Source organism: Notamacropus eugenii, chromosome 1 (assembly GCF_028372415.1).
Source record: "Notamacropus eugenii isolate mMacEug1 chromosome 1, mMacEug1.pri_v2, whole genome shotgun sequence".
NCBI lineage: Eukaryota > Metazoa > Chordata > Mammalia > Diprotodontia > Macropodidae > Notamacropus > Notamacropus eugenii.
Window position 1 is genome coordinate 365,016,283 of NC_092872.1, and position 12,544 is coordinate 365,028,826.

Genomic DNA, 12,544 nt, shown 5'->3' on the forward strand with positions numbered 1-12,544 from the left:
AGGCTCTCGCGCCAGGGGTGGGGGTGGAGCAGCCTCACTCGGAGGGGGTGCGCAGGCGCGGCACGAGGCAGGCCAGGCCGCTCCGCGGGGAGGGCGGGGCCCGGAGGCCCAGCGGTTCAAAAGGCACCGGAAACCACCCCACCGCCACCAGATGCTGCCATGGCCAGGGTGAAATCCTTTAAAGCCAAGAGGCGGCATTTCGAAGTCACCGGTGAGAAAGGGACTCTCCGAAGTTTGGGCCCCGCGTCCCCGTGACCATGGGGGCTTTGGGCTCCTTAGTTTGTTCAAGCCCTTGGTAGACCCCGCTGTGAGGTGGGGCCGCGCGCCTCCCTCGGCACTCCTCCCGTAGGATTTAAGTAATAAACGTAACATTAGGCCAGCATGTGGACCGTTAGCTAACAAGCGTTTATGAAGGCGTTATGGTAAGCGCGGGGCCCTGCCCTCTAGGAGCTGTGTCTGTGCCGGCCACCGTGGCCAGACTAGACAGAAACGGGATAAAGTGGAGATGATCGCGGAGGGAAGAAGGTGGGATCAGGGGCGGGACAGGAAGGGAGCCGGGAGCTCCCCCTCCAGCGCCTTCCCCTTGGATCTCCCTCCCTGCCGGAAGTTTAATGTTCCTTTGGGGATTAGGGTCGAAGCCTTGCCTTGCTTGGCTTCCCCGAGAGGTTGCTAAAATAAAAAAGCAGCAGTTGGTTTGGGTAACACCTTAACAAGCCAAGAGAGTCATCAACACTGTTCCCCAAAATTAGAATTTGGCTCCCCTCTCCCAGGAACACCAGCCCCCTCCAATCTTTTCTAGCCCTCCACGGTCATCTATTTACCACTCTTAAGTGGCCCCAGAAGAGAGAAAAGAAAGAAGCGTTTTCCAGGGGCACCCTGACCGCATGATTCTTTATAGAAAGGCACCCAGCTGCCACACATCCTATCCTTAAACTGATTCAGCTTCCCTTCACCCATTAAAACAGCTAGTTGACCAAAAAAAGCAGATGTGAAAACCCTTGCCCAATTTCCAGTCGTGACCAGGCTCAATCCAGCGATTAGTGTAAGATCGCCATCAGTTTGCTGAAAGGCCTTAGACAGCTTTGCATTTGCCACATCTGTAAAATGAAACAATAAACCCTCAGAGATATGAGGAATAAAATATCACAACTTATGCCTCATGGACATAAGAAATAAAATACCAAAATGCAGCTGAATTTTTTGGTTAGTAGTGGAATAAGTTGTAATGTTTGTTAATGCTTCTTATTAAATTATTTAAATAGAGAAAAACCTGTTTTATGCTTTATAGTGTCAACGAAATCTAAACTGACCTATAAAAAAGAACTAGAAATTAGATCTACTCTTCAGGAGCTGCTTATCTACATTATTTTTCTAATAGACCTATGTATATGTAAGTACACAGGTAGTGGGATTAATTATGACTGGGTTAATATTGTAAATTTGGAGGTGAGTTAAAATTGTGTCATCTAACTCATATGTTTACTACTTAGTACAAGTATTCATAGTGCTGAGCACATGGGTTTAACCTGCTTGTTAGCTTTGCTTTGTTTTATGGTATGCAGAAAATTGCTGCTCTTGGCTACCAAGAAGGATGAGACAACAGAAGATGAAAGGGTACACATTCACCACCATTAATGTCTTGAAAGTGTATATTCTACTGATGGTGGGCCAACTGACTTTTTAGATAGTGTTGGCTTTGTGCATAGTATTTAAATTCTTAAAGGGACTAATAGGCTATGTGAAGTATCTGGACTGATGGTTGGGCATTGCTTGCTAGAATTTATGGATCACCAACAATGTGTTAGTCACTACGATTACCCTAGGAGGCTTGTATCTCCTGGCAAGATTTGCCACATAGGTATAAACATAGGCAGCATTCCTATAAGGAACTCAAAGAATACATAACTGTCAACTGAACAGGTTTTATTCAAGCTGAATTGAGGGGGGTAGGGTGGGGGAGTGGGAGGAACCTGTATTCAAAATATATGGCATTTTGCCCAATTTAAAGGAAGTTAAATGGCCGTGTATAAGTAGGTATAATTGAACCTGGATTAAACATAAAATGTTGAAATTGGCTAACCACATAAAGCTGAGGTATCATTTCACAGGAAGCTGGATTTTAATTTTTTTAAAAAACAAAATTCTTTCTCTCTAGTGACTTTTGGGATGGTAAGCTCAAATATGTATTACTTGAACAAGATTATAGCAACTCTCTTTTTGGAAATTTCTATACCAGGGGAAGACAGAACCAACTTTAAGTCTATTAGCACCATAACTCAGTTTTGGAAGGTAAGAGTTCATTTGACCACTAGCAGGGAAGGGGAAATGGTAGAAGCATTTATATAGCAAATATTATGTGCCAAGCACTATGCTAAACACTTAATAAATATTATTTGATCCTCACAACAACTGTGATGTAAGTTATCCCTATTTTACAGTTGAGGAAACTGAGGCAAACAGATGTCAAATAATTTGCCCAGGGTCATACAGCTAGTGTCTGAAGCTAGATTTGAACTCAGGTCTTCTTGACTCCAGGCCCAGCAACTGCCCCAACCACTGCAACACCTGGTATCATGGAATATGAATATATATATGAAACTTCCCTATCTTCTTTTAAACTACTAGTTTCCTAACCTCATCAGGTTCCTTTAAAATGAAGCTATTTTTTTTTTATTCTCATTTTATCTGGAAAAGAAGGATGTTTTGACTGCATGCAGGGATGTATATGGTATACCTGGAACCTGGAAAGTATTTCTCTATGGAGATCATTAATGAAACTAGCTACCAATCTGGGTCAAGTAAATAGTTATGGAAGAAACTTCTCTCTGAGTTCATGTGGTATATAACTGCTGCCAAAAATATATTTACCACAACGCAAAAATTATAGTGGTTTTATTATTATTATTTTATTATTATTATGCTCAAGCATAGGTATGGGTCTCAGAGAAAACCTATGCAATCATTAGGATTCTAAGAAGACCTCTTATAGGCAAAATTAAGTCAGAGTGACAGGGAATAGTTGTCTTCCATATTGCAATCTTATACATTCCTCTTAGGCCATAAAAGTTTAAAAAAAAGATAAATTCATAATCCCAATGCTTTCTTCAGTGTCACAAAAGTTGAACAAACTCAGTTAAACAGTCAGAATCTCATACATTCCCTAAGGAAACAATATTCATCAAACAAACTCTGTGGGTAAACTAAATCAGGTTACATTTAGAGTGTTTACAAATAGGCTGATTGAGTGGGAAGATTTACTCAAAACAAAGCAGTGAGACAGTTGAGATTCTTCTTCAGACTTCTTATCTAAAAGTATGTTTAAAGTTTTAAAGAAATTTTCACATCCCATGGGAAAGGTTTTGGTCAGTGAAGTCAATATTAACAGAAAGCAGACTTTTAATTAACCAAAATTTTCAGGAGGAATGGCCCTGAGTCCCAGATAATAAAAAGAAATAAAAGATCAAAAATTCTCATTACAATAGGAAAGAATTATGTGAATCTTAGGAGTCTTAGTTACAGTAAGCCAGAAATTACTGCCTTTGCTGACTCAAAGTACTTAAAATTTAGAGATGTCTTCAGCAGCCATCTAGTGCAATCCCTTTGTTGCCCCGCCCTACAACATGTACCAATCAGTTGATGAAGAAAGTGACATACCTACTGTAGTCAGCACTAATGCATGTGTATTCAGGACCAAATGGTATTGTGACCCACCATACAAACAGTGATGAGATGAATAGTGGCTTGATCAGCAGTCATAATTTCATTTTGGCTAATGACAAATGACATTTCTATAGCAGTTTTGAGGTTTACATAGTGTTTTCATAATGTTAGGAGAACAGACAGTGTTATTAAGTTGACAGTAAAACTATTTACATTTCTTTTACTGTGCATAGTTTATGGAGGGACCTCTTTTGGAAGGTCTGTACTGTGATTCATGGTATAATGCAGAGGTTTTGTATCAACTGAAAAACAGCAGCCGCATCTACTATGAGAACGTACTTCTAGGAGTCCCTCGAATTCGACAGCTTAAAGTCCGAAACAACTCATGTATTGTCTATCCAAAATTTCAGTCTTTGATGGATGAATGTTTTGACAGATATACTATAGGAAATGAAGATCGATTTGATTTTGGCCCTAGACAGGTACCTGAGTAAGTGTTATAAAATCACACAGTGGATATTATTATCCTGCGTAAATTCTCTAAAGAAATTTATGTTGTTTCTAGAGTAAACATGACTTAATACCAAAAAAAAACAGCTGCTTTTCAATACTCGCTAAAAAAAAAAACTTTGAGGGTGGTAGGCTCTCTAAATTAATGTAACATAATTGCTATATTAACAAATCAAGCACCATACTTAGTACAATCAATGCTGAATAAATAATAACTGCCATAAATCTGAAAATCAATTTGGAAGAGAGATTAGAGCCAAAGGACACACACACACACACACACACACACACACACACACACACACACACATATATATATATATATATATATATATATATATATATGTATGTATGTATGTATGTATGTATGTATGTATGTATGTATGTAGGTAATCTTCAAAAGCTATAAACATTAATCACTCAGTGACCCAGGCTATTTTCTTAACACTTAGGTCTAGAACAATTACTGATTTACTTCCTCAGTTGGGGTAAAGAAATGCTTTTTTAATAAAAGCCTACTGTGTGCTAAGATATCTTGGTGGTACAGTAGACAGAGCACCAGGCCTGAAATCAGGAAGACTCCTCTTCTTGAATTGAAATCCAGTCTCAGAATTAGCTGCGTGACCCTGGGCAAGTCACTTAACCCTGTCTGCCTCAGTTTCTTCATCTGCAAAATGAGCTGGAGAAGGAAATGGCAAACCCTTTCAGTATCGTTGCTAAGAAAACTCTAAGTGGAGTCACCAAGAATTGGACACAACTGAAACACAACTAAACAACAAAAACCACATGCTAAGCACTGTGAGAAAGCAGCTTACATATGTTATCTCATTTGATCCTTACAACAGCCTGTCATGTAAGTGATATTATTATCACCATTTTACAGTTGAGAGAACTGAGAGGCAAAGGTTAAGCAACTTGCCTAAAGTCAAGGTAGTAAGGTGCCTGAGGCTGGATTTTGAACTCAGGTCATCCTAACTTCAAGCCCAGCAATCTATCTGCTTCACCACTTAGCTGAGAGTTCCTTTTTACTAGAATTAAACATCTAGACCAAACTCCTCCCCTAAAAAAAATAACGGTAAAGATAATCTATGTTAAAGTTATTGACAAGGTTTCAGGGAAAACTAAAGGATTTGAGTACTGTACTTTAAGCAAATTATTTTACTTTTGGGGGTTATCTTAATGCTAGGCTGTGTACCAAAATTTTAATGATAAAATATTTTTAAATGCATGTTTAGGTTATCTTTTGAGTTAGTAATTTGAGGTTGAAGGGATACTCAAGCTCTTTTTCCTTTCCTGACTTCACACACAAACACAAAATCAGCATTCAGCAAAATAGTAAGAACAAATTAGCCCTTAAGGAATACTATTTTTAAAAGTTATACAGAAAGTTAGGTGCTATAAAAACTTTGTTAAATTTTATTTTTATTATTATTTATTACGAAAGCTCTAATTGTAAATGATGTAGTCACTCGTTATTCATTCTACTCTTCCCTATTAAAAATTATTTCAAAGTAAATATTACATGACCATTAGCAGGGTAGCTGTGAAATTTTTGTTTTTCTCTAACTGCTTAAGGAGGTCACTGACAAATATGAAGGCTCAATGTACACCAAAGTAGTTAGAGTAACAATTTTTGTGACAGTCAAGAACTGGAAACAAAGTAGATGTCCATCTGTTGGGAAATGGCTAAACAAATTGTGGTGTATGAAAGTCATGGAATATTGTTGGTGTTGTGTTCGTCCTTCGTTGCCGAAGAAGACCATGCTATCTGTAAAAATACATGGATATTATGAGTATATCGAAGCATGGAAAGATGTGAACTGAGATAGAGTAAAAATAGGAAGAACCAAAAAACAATATATACAATGACTAAAACTATGCAAGTGGAAAGAATAGTCATAAAGCAATCAAAAATGAATTTTGTGAAATTATAAAGAATAAACTTAGCCCCAAAGAAGACATATGAGAAGGTACCTTGCCTCACTCCTTTGCAGAGATCAGGAGTCAGGTGTTTTTTCTCTTTTCCTTTATTAAAAATACCCCTTATTATAAAGAAATATATCAATGAAATATTTTTAAAAGAAATATTTTTCAATCAGACTTTCTAAACTATGTAATATTATATTCTTCTAATAGATGGAAATATTCTCCTTCTACATCATTGTCTCTTCAGCACTGGGGAGTTTTTGGTGTTTATGATAACGGAGGCTATATGTTCACTTTACCCATATCAAAGACTGAGGCCAAAGAGAAGTTTACTTTCCTTAAATTGAACAGCTGGATCACTAGAGGGACCAGAGTTGTTTTTATTGATTTTTCAATATACAATGCTAATGTAAACCTTTTTTGCATCATCAGGTAAGTAAATCCAGTTCCCTTTATTAATATTATTTGCCTTTTAATATTGTTCATACCCTTCTTTAGAGTTGCTTTTAGAGTTGTACTGTATTAAAACCTATAAATCTTAGTTTTAAAAGACAAAATATAAACCAGAAGAACCAATTCTGGAAAAGCAAGTAAAATAACGTTATTGCTCATGAGATTTGTTTTTATATTAGTCTATATCCTCAAACAATTCCCAAGAACACTGAGGATTACACAAGTCATGAATTTTTCCTGTCATATATATGAGCATCTTGTCTTGCATTTTGGATCAACCCTGTGTTAACACAAATTAAACACTGTATCTTCATGGTTCCTTCCTTTAATCCATATCATTCGCATCTACAGGTTTCCACTGACCAGAAGCATTTACTTTTATGAAGTGGATCTCTTTTGAGAATAAACAACTATTATCCATCTAGATAGTAAATTGCAGCAAGGACATCCAGCAACAGCCACCTCTGAAATGCTGAAGGGATTAGTTTGGGTCTTAAATCTTGATCTCATGGGATTGTTGTAGATGTAGAGAGGATCTTAAAGACCACTAAGTCCAACATAGTTTACAGATGAGGAAAGTGACACCTAAAGAGGTTAAGTGACCATACTAAGGTTACACAACAATGTGTCTGGGGCTTGATTTTAACTCAGCATTTCCTGATTCCAAATCCAGTGCCTTATGCATGATACTGTGGTGCCTCTCAACTCAGTTTTCTTCTTTTTTTCTCCTAATGGCCATGTTACCTGTGTACTCCAAATGGAATATGAAACTGAAATCTACTTTGAGTACAGGCTTCTAACCTTGGATGGTGTGATTTGACTCTAAAGATATTATTATGGCTGTAAGGTTTTAAATCTAGTAAGAATGGCTATCAGAGATGACCCTTCCCAATCAAGATTGTAAATGGTATTTGTGTATTACTTTTCCATAAAGATTAGCATTTCTCACAGATCTAGACTAAATAACCATTACAATATGCCTTTCAGGGATAGGGATACAGGGTATATATCCAATATTTGTGTCACAGATGGGGAAATTAAGTCTATTTGGAGATTTAAAAGGAAGTTATGCTCCTAGGAATTAAAATTTATTGAGTGCATGTACTATTTATTGAGCCATGGTCCCATGTACCATATATAGCTACCCTTGTCCCTTTTGTCCTGATTCAAGTCATACCACACAATATTTGAAGGCTACCCAAGAGAAAAATCAGCTATTCTAGAACAGTAGACTGACCCAAATAGCATCAAAACCTTAAAGCTGACACTTTTATACTCAGAGGCTGCAGTTCCCAAAGTGTGATCTTTGGACCATACTTAGATAATGGACCATAGGGATCTGTAGTCCCTGAGTCCTTTTGAGGGGTTCAAGACTATTTAATAATATTAAGAAGTTGTTTATATAATCCACATAAACAAAAGTTCTTTGGAGCCTTCAATAATTTTTAAGAATGTAAAGGGGTTCTAAGACCAAAAAGTTTGAGAACCACCCCTCTGAAATAAATATTGCATTAACTATTAGACTCAGTTGATGTGTTGGTTAGTTTGTTGAACTGCTTTTTTCCCCTTTATATTTATTTTTTTTTCATTACAAAGCATAGCCCACTAAGGAGGGAAATTGGAGTATATATTCAGAAATACAGATAATACAAAAACAAAAGATAGAAATAAAAATTTCTAAAAGAACAAATGCACCAATCTAGGGTAAGCAAACACCAAAAGAATTTATGAATGCCCCAAGCAAAGACACACATAGAGATTGTGCTTAGTGGTTACATTAGAGCAGGCCCACACAACTTGGTGGGCCCTTACCACATGCCAGATGATTTCTGTGCCCAGGGAAAAATGTAGGGGAAAACATCCTTTGTATGTAGAGGAAATCCTTTGGCCTGCCATAAGCAGAACATGGGCCAAAGGCCTAAGGCGCCCACAGATCACAGGTTGTGCAGGCCTGCCCTAGAGGATTCAGAGTTACTCTGGTTATTTCTGCTGATATGGCTGGTCATCTCCACTGCTGCCCATGGGGATTAGCTTGACCAAAGTGACTCATGGATGTCCTGAGGTATATGGCCAAAGGTCACTTAGCTCATTTCTAAGTTTTTAGAAATACTATTCTAGTTATTTTTTAAAAGAAATTTTAACTTTTGATATTTAGTTAGAATATTAAATCAGTGGCTACTTAGAAGAACAGACAAACATTGTGCATCATTCTGTAATATGCCAAGTACTTACATGAAAACAGTATTCTCAGCACATTCATCATATGTTGTCTATTCCATGCCTCAAGTCCTAAAATAGTTTCATTCATTAAGTCATTCACTCTGAAGAGACTGATTGACTATCTGCTGTCTTCAAAGTTTTATGTTATTCAACTGTGTGGTAGGAGCATTTGTTCCACAACACTCCATTCCAGCACAATATGTCAGTACTTTCAAGTAGAGTGTAAGCAATTTAATATGCCTAAGAAATAGAGATGCTGATTCTTCAAATCAATGTCATCCACAGGGATAGAAAGGACTAGTAATCCTGAATATCTAAAATAAGGAAAAGAGCCACAATCTTTACATTTAGTTTTGTAATGAGTTTTTGTACTTCTATTTGCATATAGGTTTTCATATATCAGTATTTGCTGAGCTAGTGCGGTAGCTAGATGGTACAATAGTTAGACTGCTGGACTTGAGAGTCAGAAGACCTGAATTCTAATCCTACCTCAGATATTTACCAGGCTTGTGACGTTAGACAATTTATTTACTATTTACCTTAGTTTCCTCATCTGTAAAATAGGTATAATCATAGCACCTACCTCACTGGATCAAATGAGATAACACATCATAAAGCACTTTGCAAATTTTAAAGGACTATATAAATACTAGTTATTGTTATTACTCCTATTATTGTAAAGTAAACAGAAACCATATTTAAGCTAACTCTTAAACAGAGCAGGTTATGTTATGTTATGTTATGTTATGTTATGTTATGTTATGTTATGTTATGTTATGTTATGTTATGTTATGTTATGAAAAGCAAGAATGACACCCAGATAGGCCACAAAATGAGTACATCTCAGTCTTTTACAAAGAGTCTAAAGGTGACTATATAATTGGGGGAATCTTGATTAGTAGAGACAAAAATGGGGTTAAGGATAGTTTTGTTTGTCCTTAATGCATAACTTGTTCATATTACATCTGGCTAAAAACTACAATTAATCCATCACATCTGGAATCACAATGTTTACCTTCTTTGCCCTGCTTTTTGTTTAATATTTATGACATGACTTTCTTAAAACAAGAAAGAAGTTATATTATATACAACCATACTGGATCATGACCAAGTACAGCAGTCATCTATCAGGAAATGTGCTTGCCAGCTAATGGTAGTTCACATTCAAATAGCACTTTGAGATTTTTTTAAAGCCCTTTCCTCCTAACAATGAAGTATTATCATTCCCATTTTTGAGGAGGAAATGGGCTTGAAGAGATAAAGCAAATTGCCTAAGGTCAAACAGCTAATAAGTATTGGAGTCAGGATCTGAACCCAAGTCTCAACTCAACATTTAGTACTTTTTTCATTATACCATGCTGCTATGAGTGAGAGCAAATTTTTCCTGTTAGAGTCAATATAATTAATCATCTAGGCATATCCAAACACTGATCATCTTGGAGTTACTATTATAAATAAACCACACCAAAAATTTTGTACTTCTCTTATTTCACTAGTTATTTGTATCCCTGTCTTATACCTCATGCTAGACAGTACAATAACACAATGTAATAAATGTTAAACGCCTACTATGTGCCAGACATTGCTAAATTTTGAGGGCTGGGAAGGGGGATAGGTTGGGTGAAATGCTAAAATCCCCCAAAGAATGGAATACAGGGGCAGGAATACAGGGCCATTTGTTATGAATCAGTGGACTCAAGCATTCTTGAAGTCAAGGTAAAGATTTATTATGCTTTTCAGTGGGCAAGAGTTCTTAGGGAACCTGCAACCTTAGAGGGGTACAGTTAAAGTTTATATAGGATATTCTTTAGTAAGACATGTGCCAAACATGCTACCTAGATGATTCAGGGCAGGATTAGGGAGTGTTTAAGGAGTGGTTAGTTCTTAAAGGAACATGCACTTTTGGTAGCTACTGTGCAGGTATTTTACCCAGAATTTATCAAGAAATAGACCAAGAGGGAGGTTATGTGGAGGTGTGGTTTTAGGCCTGAAAAATCATTAAGTCAACTAACGGTCAGGACTGACTAAGTAATACCCAGGCTGCTGTCATCAATGTCTTGTTAGACAAGATAAATGTAAGGGAGTATACGTATGTCTAAGTCTAGGATACATATGATTGGTCAGTGAGTAGTAAATGTTGTTATGACCCAGTGCACAGCCAGTTCAGCCAGTACACAACTGGTTCAAACAAATAAATTCTACAGGTGCAGATAAAGGTTTTTGCTAGGGCAGGCTAGCTTGGACTGGGGAGAAACTGCCTGCAGTGATGCTTCCAGGTTAGGGAGAAATATGATTTTTAAAGAGAAATGAGATTTAGAATTAGGGTCCAAGCACTCCATCACTAAATACTGGGAATACAAAAAGAGGCAAAAATAATCTGTGCCCTCAAGAAGCTTAAATCTAATGGAAGCATTTTGAAGAAAGGGATATAGTCTTGGTCTTTGAATACTAAAGACAGTGTTTCATACATACTACATAGTATTTACTGACTCAAATTAGAAAAAATATATATATAAAGAAATTGCATGCAAAATTTAAAACTCAACCCTTAAGTATGTCCAGAGATAAGTATTTACAAAAATCACAGATTTGGAGTAGAAAGGAATTTTGAGTCATCTAGATCAGCCCCCTCATTTTAAAGATTAAGAAGCTAAGGCTCAGAGAGGCAAGGTGACTTGCTGGTAGTAATACTGGTAGTAACTGGAAATAACCCAGATATTCTGGTTCCAAATCCAGCACTCTTTTAACTAATCTAGTTTATTATTAAAATAAGTTATCTTTACTCATTGGATATTTCACTAACAATGATTTAAAGCCTGAAACTGATATACAATGCTTTGAACACACAGTTACTATTCCAAAACACAATTTTGCAGACTAGTGGCAGAGTTCCCTGCAACTGGAGGTGTGTTCACTTCGTGGAATTTTTACTCTGTGAAGCTACTCAGATATGTTACTTACTTTGACTACTTTATTGCTTCCTGTGAAATCATATTTTGTATTTTTATTATTAACTTCATTGTTCAAGAAATTAAAAAAATGAAAGAATATAAAAATGCCTATTTCAAGAGTTTTTGGAATTTACTAGAGTTGCTGCTTTTGTTGGTGAGTACTGAAACTGCCTATGAAATGGGTCATTTGCATCCAAGTAATGGGAAAGGTTGGAAATGAGCTTTTGTCTCTTCTACCCTTATTTAAGTGGGAAGGAAAGATTTTTAGATTCATCAATGTAAACAAACATAAAATGGTTACTGTGTATATAAAACAACTTCATGTATTGCCATCTAAAAAGAAGTCTATCCTTCCCATTGGTAACTGGTAGAGCAGACTTTGTAGTAAAAGGAATCACTATGGAGATCTGCCTTTGAAAGCAAAAGAGGGGCCCCCTTGTCAAAAACATTTCCTCCTTATATAATGAAATTCCAGCAGTGAGACTAAATTCATACTAAGATACTGCATCATGACATAGAAGTGACCCTGATTTCTTGAAAGCTATGTCAGAGGAGTCCAAGCTCTGGCAAGTCCTACATATGAAGTTTTTGCTAGGTTGTATGTGTGTGTGTGTGTGTGTGTGTGTGTGTGTGTGTGTGTGTGTGTGTGTGTGTGTGTGTGTGTGTGTATGCGCGCGCCAAAGACTGGACTAGATACATCAAAGAGGCTGGTCACTGGTTTGCCCACTGGGTGATGAATTTCTAGCCACAGCAACTCTATAAGATCATTCACTAATACTAGCTGAGTTGCAGTCCATAGTGGTGGAATCTACCTTAGAAAAGAT

At 37.0% G+C, this 12,544-nt stretch overlaps 1 protein-coding gene across 1 annotated transcript in view; it reads left to right on the forward strand.

Moving 5' to 3' along the window:
• PKD2L2 (polycystin 2 like 2, transient receptor potential cation channel) overlaps positions 1-12,544 on the forward strand; it is a 27,693-nt gene continuing 15,149 nt past the window's right edge. Inside the window, 7 exon segments of the mRNA XM_072630349.1 lie at positions 1-155; positions 158-211; positions 1,289-1,390; positions 2,156-2,289; positions 3,894-4,150; positions 6,307-6,528; positions 11,646-11,874. Of these exon segments, the coding sequence (XP_072486450.1) occupies positions 152-155; positions 158-211; positions 1,289-1,390; positions 2,156-2,289; positions 3,894-4,150; positions 6,307-6,528; positions 11,646-11,874 (1,002 nt within the window). The 5' untranslated portion in view covers positions 1-151.